Source organism: Hemitrygon akajei, chromosome 29 (assembly GCF_048418815.1).
Source record: "Hemitrygon akajei chromosome 29, sHemAka1.3, whole genome shotgun sequence".
Lineage (NCBI taxonomy): Eukaryota > Metazoa > Chordata > Chondrichthyes > Myliobatiformes > Dasyatidae > Hemitrygon > Hemitrygon akajei.
In genome coordinates this window covers 47,070,338-47,082,847 of record NC_133152.1, presented here as the reverse complement: position 1 = coordinate 47,082,847, position 12,510 = coordinate 47,070,338, and the positions used below count along the sequence as shown (strand labels likewise).

The following is a 12,510-nucleotide window of genomic DNA, read 5'->3' as shown; positions in this document are numbered from 1 at the left end:
TAATTATCCCTTTCTCAGTCCAGCGACGGGGCCACCAACTGTCTCTCCTTCCTGGTATCTGCTATTTACCAGGAGGTAAAGAATCCTCAAATCTTACTGAGCTTCTTGGCCTCGGGCACTGGGATCACCTTGGTAGCTTTAGGGTCTTCCCTCTTGACCCACAAGTTTTAGAACATTGAACAGCACAGTCGAGGCCCTTCGGCCCACAATGCTGTGCTAACCTTTTAACCTAGGGCTAAGATTAATCTAACATTTCTCTCCTACATAGCCCTCCATTTTTCAACCATTCATGAGCCTATTTAAGAGTTTCTTAAATGCCCACATCATCTGCCTCTAAGAGCACCCCAGCAGGGTGTTCCAAACCTTCCACTCTCAGTGTGAAAAGCCTACGTCTGACATCCACCCTATGCTTTCACCCTACATTTATTTCTTTGGACTTGGTCTCACATGAACTACCCTCTGCCAATTCCTCTGTGTCTGTAGGTGGTCCTCGTCCTCTCCTCCTAGACCCCAGCAAGAGCGGTGATTTACCTCGGCCTGAGATCAAAATTAAACTCGAAAAATCCGAACCACAGAAATCCTCTCAGGTAAACAAGACATATTCCGTGTGTTCATGGTTTAAATTCTTCAGTGTTCACCTTCTGCTTCCTGCATGCTTGTTGTGTGGAGGTTTGCTGCCTACCATGGCCTGCTCAACACACACAAACTGCTGGAGGATCTCTGGCAGTCAGGCAGCATCAACGGAAATGAATAAACTCTCAGGTTGGAGGAGAAACACCTCCTATTCTGTTTGGGTAGCCTCCAACCTGATGACTTGAACATTGATTTCTCCAATTTCTGGTATTTTCTTTAACCTCTCCCTTCCCTCCTGTTCACTTCCCCACTCCGGCTGCTTACATCATCTCCTCACATCCCCTCCCCTCCTCTTTCCCTTTCTCCCATGGTCCACTCTCCTTCTGCTATCAGATTCCTCCTTCTTCAGCCCTTTTCCACCTTCCAGCTTCTCACTTCATCCCTCCCCCCTTCCTCCCCAGATGGCATCACCCATCACCTTCTAGCTTGTCCTCCTTCCCCTCCCCCACCTTCCCCCTTCCTTTCCAGTCCTGATGAAGGGTTTTGGCCTGAAACGTCAGCTCTTTATTCATGTCCACAGACGTTGCCTGACCTGCTGAGTTCCTCCAGCATTTCATGTGTGTGTTGCTCTGGATTTCCAGCATCAGCAGAATCTCTTGTGTTTATGGTCTGTTCAAAATTGTTTACACTTTCATCTTACTGTACAAATGTGTCTATAATTTCCAGTGATTATGCTCACTGTTGGTTTGTTTGTTCAATGGAAATAGTATCTGTTACCCTCCCAGCCTAGCAGGCAGTTTGATCGGAAATGGTCCTGGCATTAAATTCACCAGGCGTCATTCAGACTTCCTCCCTACAAATAACAGCTGAAAATTTCTCAAAATTACACCTGAAAACTTGCATACTTCCCCTGTCCAAAATTGTTAATCATTTCCTCAGCTAAACCTCAGAAAATAGAGGGAAACTGAAGAGAATTTCCAGTACAATATGAATGTAAGGGCATCTTTGCAATACTTAGGGGACTGCAGAGGACTGAGATATTTGGGTGGTCTTCAGACTGTAGAAGTGGAATTGCTTTATTATAATGAAGCTTGGCTTGCATACTGTTCATACAGATCAAAGTTCAAGGTACAAATGTTATCAAAATACATATATGTCACTATATACAACCCTGAGATTCATTTTCTTGTGGGCACACTCAATAAATGATAACCGTAACAGAATCAGTGAGAGACCACACAGACTTGTGCACTCAACCAGTGAGCAGAAGACAACAGAGTGTACAAATACAAAAGGGAAGAATTAATAGTAATAAATAAATCAGCAATAATTCTTAAGAAAATGAAATGAAGAGTCCTTGAAAGTGTGTCCATTGGTTTTGGGAACATTTTAATGATGGGACAGGTGAAGCTGAGTGAAGTTATCTCCTTTGGTTCAAGGGCCTGATGGTTGAGAGGTAATAACTAGTAGTTCAACTGGAATTCAATTGTAAACGAGATGGGAGAACAGAAACCTAATTAGATGAGGACTAACCAATCAGGAGGGACAGACAACAGAGGTATAAATGCAACCAGACAAGACATGCCCGGGCATCACCCTTGATGAAGATGGCAGAGTTTGTCATCGTAATCGATACCTGTACCCAGCTGGAAACCAGAGAGGAATTTTTTGTGCTGAACGGTGTCCACGACTCTCTGGAATTTGTTGTCACGACAGAGCAGCTGCCATATCAAGCCGTGAAGGATCTGGATATGATGCTTTCTGTTGTGCATCAATAAAGATTGGTGAGGATCAACAGGACATGCCAAATTCCTTTAGCCTCCTGAGGAAGTGGAGGCATCGGAGAGCTCTCTTGGCCTTAGAATCTATGTGGTTAGACCAGGACAGGCTGTTGGTGAATTTCATTCATAGGAGCTTGAAACTGTGGACCCTCTCAACCTCAGCACCATGGCTGAAGACAACAAAGCGGACAGAATGGTCTCCACCTTTGATTCTAAGAGCCTCAGGAAGAAGCATTTCCATTCATACTGAGCACTTACCACGAGACACACCACCGACTGTAAGTGATGAACTCTAGGAGACCATCTCACTGTGATCTCAGGAAGATCGCCTGATTTAGATGGAATACAAAAGTAAGCTAGCTGACAATATTAAAGAGATGACCAAAAGTATCTTCAGATGCATAAAGTGTAAAAGAGAGGCGAGTGTGTATAGCAAACCACTGGAAAATGATGCTGGAGAGGTAATAATAGGAGACAATGAAATGGCAGATGAACTGAGTAAGTATTTTGCATCAGTCTTCACTGTGGAAGACACTAGCAGTATGGTGGAAGTTCCAGGTGTCAGGGGTCATGAAGTGTGTGAAGTTACCATAACTAGAGAAAAGGTTCTTGAGAAACTGGAAGGTCTAAAGGTAGGTGAGTCACCTGGACCAGATGTTGTACACCCCAGGGTTCTGAAGGAGGTGGCTGAACAGTTCTTGGAGGCATTAGTAACAATCTTGAAAGAATCACTAGATTCACTAGATTCTGGAATGGTTCTGGAAGACTGGAAAATTACAAATGTCACTCCACTCTTCAAGAAGGGAGAGAGGCAGAAGAAAAGAAACTCTAGGCCAGTTAGTCTGACCTCAGTGGTTGGGAAGACTTTGGGGTCGACTATTAAGGATGGGGTCTCAGGGTACTTGGAGGCACATGATAAAATAGACCAGTGTCAGCATGGTTTCCTCAAGAGAAAATCTTGCCTGACAAATCTGTTGCAACTCTTTGAAGAAATAACAGGATAGACAAAGGAGAATCAGTTAACGTTGTACACTTGGATTTTCGGAAGGCCTTTACCAAGGTGCAACACACGAGACTGCTTAACAAGCTACAAGCCCATGGTATTACAAGAAAGATACTAGCATGGATAAAGCAGTGGCTGATTGGCAGGAGGCAAAGAGTGGGAATAAAGGTAGACTTTGCTGGTTGGCTGCTGGTGACCACAGTGAGCAAAACAGTTCTGAATTGTCATAGTGCTTGTTTCTTGCCAACTATCAGTGACAAAAATCACTGCTTTTTGAACACAAACACACACTAAATGACTCTATTTTCAAACTGTTCACTCTAGCGCAGTACAGTGTCTAATGGACACGCAAGTGTACATATGACTGATGTTAGTTAGGAACTGTTCGGCAGCAGTCTCCTGTCCCAATTAAGCAGCTTAGTGTCCCAAATAAATGAAGTGAATCCCGGCTATCTTTTAGATTAGCTTTTGTTCTTTAAGATTTGTCCCAAAACACAACTGCCCTGATTAACTGATGGCCCAAATAACCAGAATCCATAGTGTATGCAAGTATTTAACATCTAGTTCTCTGGAATTATTAGCAGGGGCACAACTTGCCTTCAATAGCCGATGCACTGAGTTCAAACGTCAGAAAGTTATGTGGCAGATTTTGAAAACTTTAGTTAGGCTGTACCTGGAGTATTGCATACAGTTCTGCTCACCCCATTATAGGAATGACGTCAAGACTTTGGTAGGATGCAGGAGAGGTTTACCAGGATGCTGCCTGGATTAGAGGGCATGTTCTATAAAGAGAGAGTGGACAAACTTTTATTTTCTCTGGGCAGAGGCTGAGGGGAGATCTGATAGAGGTTTAACAAAGGCTCCTGACGAAGGGTCTCAGCCCGAACCGTCGACTGTACTTCTCCAGGCCTGCTGTGTTCCACCAGCATTTTGTGTGTGTTGCTTGTATTTCCAGCATTTGCGGATCTCCTCGTTTTAGCTTTCGTCTTTCAGCCAGCAACCCATCTCTCAAGCAAAGCCGCCACCATTCATGCGTACTCTCGTGTCTATCGGTTTTACGTTTACCTGCATGGGAGGTGATGTTGGCGGGTGTTTGTCATTGTACATTGACGTTGCATGATCACTGGTAAAGATCTTGGGAACTGGAATGGAAAGCTGTTTTTAGACTAAAATTAGTCGTATTTCAATGTAACTTTCTTGCAGCAAGATCTGGAGAAATATTGAAGCAATTTAATCCAGAGGTGAGTTTGAAACAGATATAAATTACTTTTCAAATTCTGAAGCTTTGTAAACTGACGTGTGTTTCTTGTTTGTGCACTTGCTCGTCAGTCCAAAGTGCTTTGTGATGTCTGTGTTGACAATGGGGCTGTCTGTCGTGACCGTGCCAGGTATTGGCAAGTGCAGTAGCTCTCTAGGTCAGGGGCCCCAACCTTTTTTCATGCCATAGACCTCTACCATGAACCGAGGGGTCCAAGGGCCCCTGCTTTAGGAGAATCAGAATTAGGTTTAATATCGCTGGCGTATGTGTGAAATCTGTTGTTTTGTGACAATGCATAATAATAAAAATACTATAAATTAAAATAAGAAATATATATATTAAGTAAGTAGTACATAGTGAAAGCAAATAAAATAGAGCTATTGTTCATGGGTTCATTGTTCATTCAGAAATCTGAAGGCGGAGGAGAAGAAGCTGTTCCAGAAACACTTGGCGTGTGTCTTCAGGCTCCTGTATCTCCTCTGTAAGCCCTGAATGGAACTCAATGGAGTTCAGAAGAATGAGGGGGTTTTATTGAAACCTATTGAATTTTGGAAGGTCTAGACAGAGTGGATGTGGAGAGGATGTTTCTTATAGTGGGGGAGTCTAGGACCAGAGGACACAGATAGAGTGGATGTGGAGAGGATGTTTCCTATAGTGGGGGAGTCTAGGACCATTGGGCACAGATAGAGTGGATGTGGAGAGGATGTTTCCTATAGTGAGGGAGTCTAGGACCAGAGGACACAGATAGAGTGGATGTGGAGAGGATGTTTCCTATAGTGGGGGAGTCTAGGACCAGAGGACACAGATAGAGTGGATGTGGAGAGGATGTTTCCTATAGTGGGGGAGTCGAGGATCAGAGGGCACAGCCTCAGAATAGAGGGACATCTGTTTAGACGCGAAGGAATTTCTTTTGATCGAGGCACGACTGCACAGGTGTGTGGACGTCAGTGAGTTAGACCGGCGGGAAGAATTTAAAAAGAAGACAGCTTTATAGAGCAGGCGCTGGAGTAGAGGGAGACAGAGTAGGAGGGCTTTGGCTGAACAGGACTTGGGCAATAATGGGTTGAGGCGAGGTAAGTTACTGTGAAGAATAGGAATAGGGAGTACATCTGTGAGGTCGGTTTTCTGTACTGGGTGTCGGATGTGGGATGTCCAGGAGACTCCCAACCTCCCGGACAGTCACATCTGTGCCAGGTGCATTGGGCTTCAGCTCCTTAGGGAACTGGAGATGCAGCTCAAAGACCTTCGTCTGGTCAGGGAGAACGAGGAGGTGATAGAGAGGAGTAATAGGCAGGTAGTCACACCGGGACCTCGGGAGACAGATAAGTGGGTAACAGTCAGGAGAGGGAAGGGCAAGAGTCAGATACCAGAGAATACCCCTGTGGCTGTCTCCCTTAACAATCAGTACTCCTGTTAGGTGGGGAACAACCTACCTAGGGGAAGCAACAGTGGCCGCGCCTTGGCACAGAGTCTGGCCCTGTGGCTCAGAAGGGTAGGGAAAGGAAGAGAATGGCAGCAGTGATAGGGGACTCTATAGTTAGGGGGTCAGACATGCAATTCTGTGGATGCAGGAAAGAAGCGTGGACGGTAGTTTGCCTCCCAGATGCCAGGGTCCAGGATGTTTCTGGTCGCGTCCACGATATCCTGAAGTGGGAAGGTGAACAGCCAGAGGTCGTGGTACATTTTGGTATCAATGACATAGGTCAGAAAAGGGAGGAGGTCCCAAAAACAGACTGCAGGGAGTTAGGGATGAAGCTGAGACGCAGGACCTCAAAGGTAGGAATCTCGGGATTACTGCCTGTGCCACGTGACAGTGAGAATAGGAATAGGATGAGGTGAAGGATAAATGTGTGGCTGAGGGATTGGAGCAGGGGGCAGGGATTCAGACTTCTGAATCATTGGCACCTCCTTTGGGGCAGGTGTGACCTGTACAAAAAGGACGGGTTAGAACATAGAACAGTACAGCACAGTACAGGCCCTTCAGCCCACAATGCTGTGCCGACCCTCAAACCCTGCCTCCCATATAACCCCCCCACTTTAAATTCCTCCATATACCTGTCTAGTAGTCTCTTAAACTTCACTAGTGTATCTGCCTCCACCACTGACTCAGGCAGTGCATTCCACGCACTTGAATCCCAGGGGGACCAATATCCTGGCGTGGTGGTTTGTTAAGGCTACTGAGGAGAGTTTAAACTAGAATTGTTGGGGGGTGGGAACTGAACTGAAGTGACGGAGGAAAGGCTGTTGGCTCACAAATAGAGAAGGGACGCGCTCAGACCGAAAGCTTGAGATTTGTCTGTTTTAATGCGAAGAGTATTATGAATAAAGCGGATGAGCTTAGAGTGTGGATCAGCACTTGGAGCTATGATGTTGTGGCCATTACAGAGAACTGGATGGCTCAGGGGCAGGATTGGCTACTTAGAGTGCCAGGCTTTAGATGTTTCAGAAAGGACAGGGAGGGAGGCAATGAAGTGGGGGTGTGGCACTGCTGATCAGAGATAGTCTTACTCCTTTTCTGCAGCCGTGATATTGAGTCTCTATGGATGGAAGTTAGAAACAGGAAGAGGTCAATAACTCTACTGGGTGTTTTTTATAGACCACCCAATAGTAACAGGGACATAGAGGAGCAAATAGGGAGACAGATTCTGGAAAGGTGTAATAATAACAGGGTTGTCGTGGTGGGAGATTTTAATTTCCCCAATAATGATTGGCATCTCCCTAGAGCAAGGGGTTTAGATGGGGTGGAATTTGTTAGGTGTGTTCAGGAAGGTTTCCTGGCACAATATGCAAATAAGCCCACAAGAGGAGAGGCTGTACTTGATCTGGTATTGGGAAATGAACCTGGTCAAGTATCAGGTCTCTCAGTGGGAGAGCATTTTGGAGATAGTTATCACAATTCTATCTCCTTTACCATAGCATTGGAGAGGGATAGGAACAGACAGGTTAGGAAAACGTTTAATTGGAGTAGGGGAAATATGAGGCAGGAACTTGGAAGCATAAATTGGGTACAGATGTTCTCAGGGAAATGTACGGCAGAAATGTGGCAAATGTTCAGGGGATATTTGCGTGGTGTTCTGCATAGATACGTTACAATGAGACAGGGAAAGGATGGTAGGGTACAGGAACCGTGGTGTACAAAGGCTGTTGAAAATCTAGTCAAGAAGAAAAGATAAGCTTACAAAAGGTTCAAAAAACTAGGTATTGATAGAGATCTGGAAAATTATAAGGCTAGTAGGAAGGAGCTTAAGAATGAAATTAGGAGAGCCAGAAGGGGCCGTGAGAAGGCCTTAGTGAGCAGGATTAAGGAAAACCCCAAGGCATTCTATAAGTACGTGAAGAGTAAGAGGATAAGACGCGAGTTAATCGGACCAATCAAGTGTGACAGTGGAAAAGTGTGTATGGAACTGGAGGAGATAGCAGAGGCACTCAATGAATACTTCAGTATTCACTACGCAAAAGGATCTTGGTGATTGTAGGGATGACTCACAGCGGACTGAATAGCTTGACCATGTAGATATTAAGGAAGAGGATGTGCTAGAGCTTTTGGAAAGCATCAATTTGGATAAGTCACTGGGACCAGACGGGATATACCCCAGGCTACAGTGGGAAGTGAGGGAGGAGATTGTTGAGCCTCTGGCGATGATCTTTGCATCATCAATGGGGACAGAAGAAGTTCCAGAGGATTGGAGGGTTGCAGATGTTGTTCCCTTATTCAAGAAAGAGAGTAGAGATAGCCCAGAAGATTATAGACAAGTCTTACCTCAGTGGTTGGTAACTTGATGGAGAAGATCCTGAGAGGCAGGATTTATGAACATTTGGAGTGGCATAATATAATTAGGAATACTCAGCATGGCTTTGTCAAAGGCAGGCCGTGCCTTCTGAGCCTGATTGAAATTTTTTGAGGATGTGACTAAACACATTGATGAAGGTAGAGCAGTAGATGTAGTGTATATGGATTTCAGCAAGGCATTTGATAAAGTGTACCCCATGCAAGGCTTATTGAGAAAGTAAGGAGGCATGGGATCCAAGGGGACATTGTTTTGTGGAACCAAAATTGGCTTGCCTACAGAAGGCAAAGAGTGGTTGTAGATGGGTCATATTCTGCATGGAGGTCAGTGACCAGTGGTGTGCCTCAGGGATCTGTTCTGGAAGTCCTTCTCTTTGTGATTTTTATAAATGACCTTGATGAGGAAGTGGAGGGATGGGTTAGTAAATTTGCTGATGACACAAAGGTTGGAGGTGTGGATAGTGTGAAGGGCTGTCAAAGGTTACAATGGGACATTGATAGGTTTCAAAACTGGGCTGAGAAGTGGCAGCTGGAGTTCAACCCAGATAAGTGTGAAGTGGTTCATTTTGGTAGATCAAATATGATGGCAGAATATAGTATTAATGTTAAGACTCTTGGCAGTGTGGAGGATCAGAGGGGTCTTGGGGTCCGAGTCCATAGGACGCTTAAAGCTGCTACACAGATTGACTGTGTGGTTAAGAAGGCATACAGTGTATTGGCCTTCATAATTTGTGGGATTGAGTTCAGGAGTGAAATAGGACCCTGGTCAGACCCCATTTGGAGTACTGTGCTCAGCTCTGGTCACCTCACTACAGGAAGGATGTGGAAACCATAGAAAGAGTGCAGAGGAGATTTACAAGGATGTTGCCTGGATTGGGGAGCATGCCTTATGAGAATAGGTTGAGTGAACTCGGCCTTTTCTCCTTGGAGCGACAGAGGATGAGAGGTGACCTGATAGAGGCGTATAAGATGATGAGAGGCATCAATCATGTGGATAGTCAGAGGCTTTTTCCCAGGGCTGAAATGGCTAACACGAGGGCACGGTTTTAAGGTGCTTGGAAATAGGTACGAGGAGATGTCAGGGGTAAGTTTTTTTTTTTTACGCAGATAGTGGCGAGTGTGTGGAATGGGCTGCTGGCAGAAACAACAGGCTTTTTTAAGAGACGCCCAGATAGGTACATGGAGCTTAGAAAAATAGAGGGCTATGAGTAACCCTAGGTAATTTCTGAAGTAAGTACATGTTCGGCACAGCATTGTGGGCTAAAGGGTCTGTATTGTGCTGTAGGTTTTCTATGTTGAGCCAAAGGATGATAAATCTGTGAAATTCATTGCCATAGATAGCTGTGGAGACTAAGTCATTGGGTTTGGTTTTAGTGGAGGTTGATTGGTTCTTGATTAGTCAGGGTGTCAAAGGTTACAGGGAGAAGGTAGGAGAATGGGGTTGAGGGGGGTAATAAATCAGCCACGATGGAATAGTGGAGCACACTCGATGGGCCAAATGGCTTAATTCTGCTCCCATGTCTTATGGTCTCAACAGAGTTAATTCTAAATTAATCCTGAACAGCCGTTTTTTTTTGTTCCATTATCTCAGACAATAATCACAACACTGCAGGGTTCTGTGACTTTCGTTATCCTTCCAGAGCATTGAGTGATAAAAGAAGTATTATGAAATATTCAAACTCATGAATGATTCCTTATTCATTAACAGGGAGATACTCAATAATTAAAACCTACAATGAATATTTTGACTTCAATGAATAATTAAAGTACATTACTTGAACACAAGAGATTCTGCAGATGCTGTTAGTCCAGAGCAACACACACAAAATGCTGGAGGAATTCGGCAGTCAGGCAGCGTCTCTGGAATTGAATAAACATTGATATTTCGGACTGCAACCCTTCGTAAGGACTGGAAAGGAAGGGGGAGAGAGCCAGAATCAAAAGAGGGGAGGGGAAGGAGGACTAGCTGGAAGGTGATAGGTGAAGCCAGGTGGGTGGAGAAGAAAGAATTTGAATTACAATTGGTTTAGACTTAATTCATATTTTCTTGTGTTTTTCCAGTGATATTTCAGAACAATTTCTGTGAAAGGAAATTGCATTGTGCTAAAAACAGTTTTGACAAATTTTACAGCTTACACATTCCACCACGTTTCCATGCCTCGATGGGTGCTCAGGTGAGACTGGCTGGGTGATGTTACGGCTTCCCTGGAAACCATTTTTAAGCCTGCCTGAGGTACAAAGAACATACAGACCTGATGAAGGGTCTCAGCCCAAAACATCAACTCGTCTCCATTCCTCTCCAGAGATGCTGCCTGACCTGCCGAGTTCTGTTGTGTGTTGCTCTGGATTTCCAGCATCTGCAGAATCTCATGTTCATAGCACATTACCGGTCCTTCAGCCCACAATGTTGTGGCAACCTTTTAACATACTCTCTGGTCAATGCAACACTTCCCTTCCTTGTCGTCCTCCATTTTTTTCTATCATCTATGTGCTTAGAGTCTCTTAAATGCCCCTAATGTAACTGCCTCTGCCACCACCCAAACTGTGCATTCCATGTAAGAAACTTACCTCTGATAAATCTCCTGTATGTTCTTCCAATCAGCTTAAAACGATGCCCCCTCATATCAGCCATTTCCGCCCCGGCTGTCCACTCGACAGAAGGACCGCTGAATCCTCTCTGGTGCAGCAAACACAAGAATGTCAGTATAATCTGGCAGTAAGCAAAGAGGTGTTCCGATACGTGGGGGCATAATTTTAAGGTGATTGGAGGGAAGTATAGGGGGATGTCAGAGGAATGCAAGTTTTTTTTTTTACGCAGAGAGTGGTGGGTGTGTGAAGCACACTGCCAGGGGTGGCAGATTCCTGAGAGGCATTTAGATTCTTAGGTACGTGGGTGGGAGGGAAGGTTAGATTGATAGGTGGCTGTGGAGGCCAGGTCTCGGGGTACATTTACGGTGGAGGTTGTTAGCTGCTTGATCAGTCAGGACATGAAAGGTCACGGGGAATGGGGAGAAGGCAGGAGAATGGGGTTGAGAGGGAAATGGATCAGCCATGATGAAATGGTGGAGCAGACTCGAAGGGCCAAATTCTCTTCCTATGGTCTAGGAGTCGGCCCAACATGGTGGTCTCCAGAGCCTGTACTGTAATGTTATACTCTACAGGTTAGTGCTGATGAAGGGTGTCAGACTGTCCACTCTTTCCATGGATGCTACCTGACCCCGGAGTTCCTCCAGCATTTTGTGTCTGTTATTATGCTCCAAAGGGGCTTCCAACCTCATGGACCAGAACCATTAAGCAAGGGGTCGATGGGCCCTGTTCTACAATATATTCTAATACTTCACCGTGTGCACTCAATTTGCATAATGCAGCTTAAACTTTGGGAATCACCTTCAAATTTCTTCCTTTCATTTTTGTAGAGTTACCAAAAGAGAAGTAAGTTAGTGGAGCTGAGGAAGAATCGAATGTTTGCCAGTAGTGACGACGTCGCCTCGCTCTCTAAAGGAAGCCATCGGAAATCGGGATTGTAAATCTAGAGAGATTATTCAAAATTCACAAATATATTCTCAGACCGCATTGCACTTTGATTGTTGGAGATTTGGTTCCACTGCCTCCATGTAGAAACTGTCTGTGATTATCAGTGTCTCGTGTATCTGTGTTAATATCGTCACCGGATGAAGTCTAAAAGCACAAATGGTGAAATCAGTGACGTGCTGTCGAAACCTCTAAAACACTGCGTTAGGCTATATTTATGGAAATTGTCCCCGTGTTTGGGTTATTGTTGCTAAAACTGCTGAATTAAATATGTAAATAGGCTTTTGTAAATAATGCAGATAATTAAAATCATAAATGTCACAACCACAATTGTTCACATGGTTTCTCTGTTACGTTTCAGGGCAGTGTAAGGTGATTGGACGAAAGTATAGGAGGGGTGTCGACAGAGTGGTGGACAGGTGGAATGCCCTGCCAGGGGTGGTGGTGGAGGCATTAGGGACATTTAAAAAACTCTTAGATAGGCACATGGACAGGCCTGTACTCACTGGAGTTCAGAAACTGTGGAGGCCAAGTCATTGGTTATATTTAAAGCAGAGATTGATAGGTTCTTGATTAG

General features: G+C 44.8%; 1 protein-coding gene across 28 annotated transcripts in view; it reads left to right on the top strand.

The window, feature by feature from the left end:
* Positions 1-12,257, top strand: part of rap1gapa (RAP1 GTPase activating protein a) — a 529,693-nt gene extending 517,436 nt beyond the window's left edge. For 26 of the 28 annotated variants that reach the window (XM_073032373.1, XM_073032371.1, XM_073032357.1 and 23 more), the window contains 2 exons: positions 484-587; positions 11,819-12,257. In XM_073032373.1, coding sequence (XP_072888474.1) covers positions 484-587; positions 11,819-11,929 — 215 coding nt within the window. In that variant the 3' untranslated portion in view covers positions 11,930-12,257. Of the gene's footprint in view, positions 1-483; positions 588-4,560; positions 4,599-11,818 lie in introns of all 28 variants that reach the window. The other 2 variants (XM_073032364.1, XM_073032369.1) reach the window with 2 other exon arrangements.
* Positions 12,258-12,510: the final 253 nt, after the last annotated feature.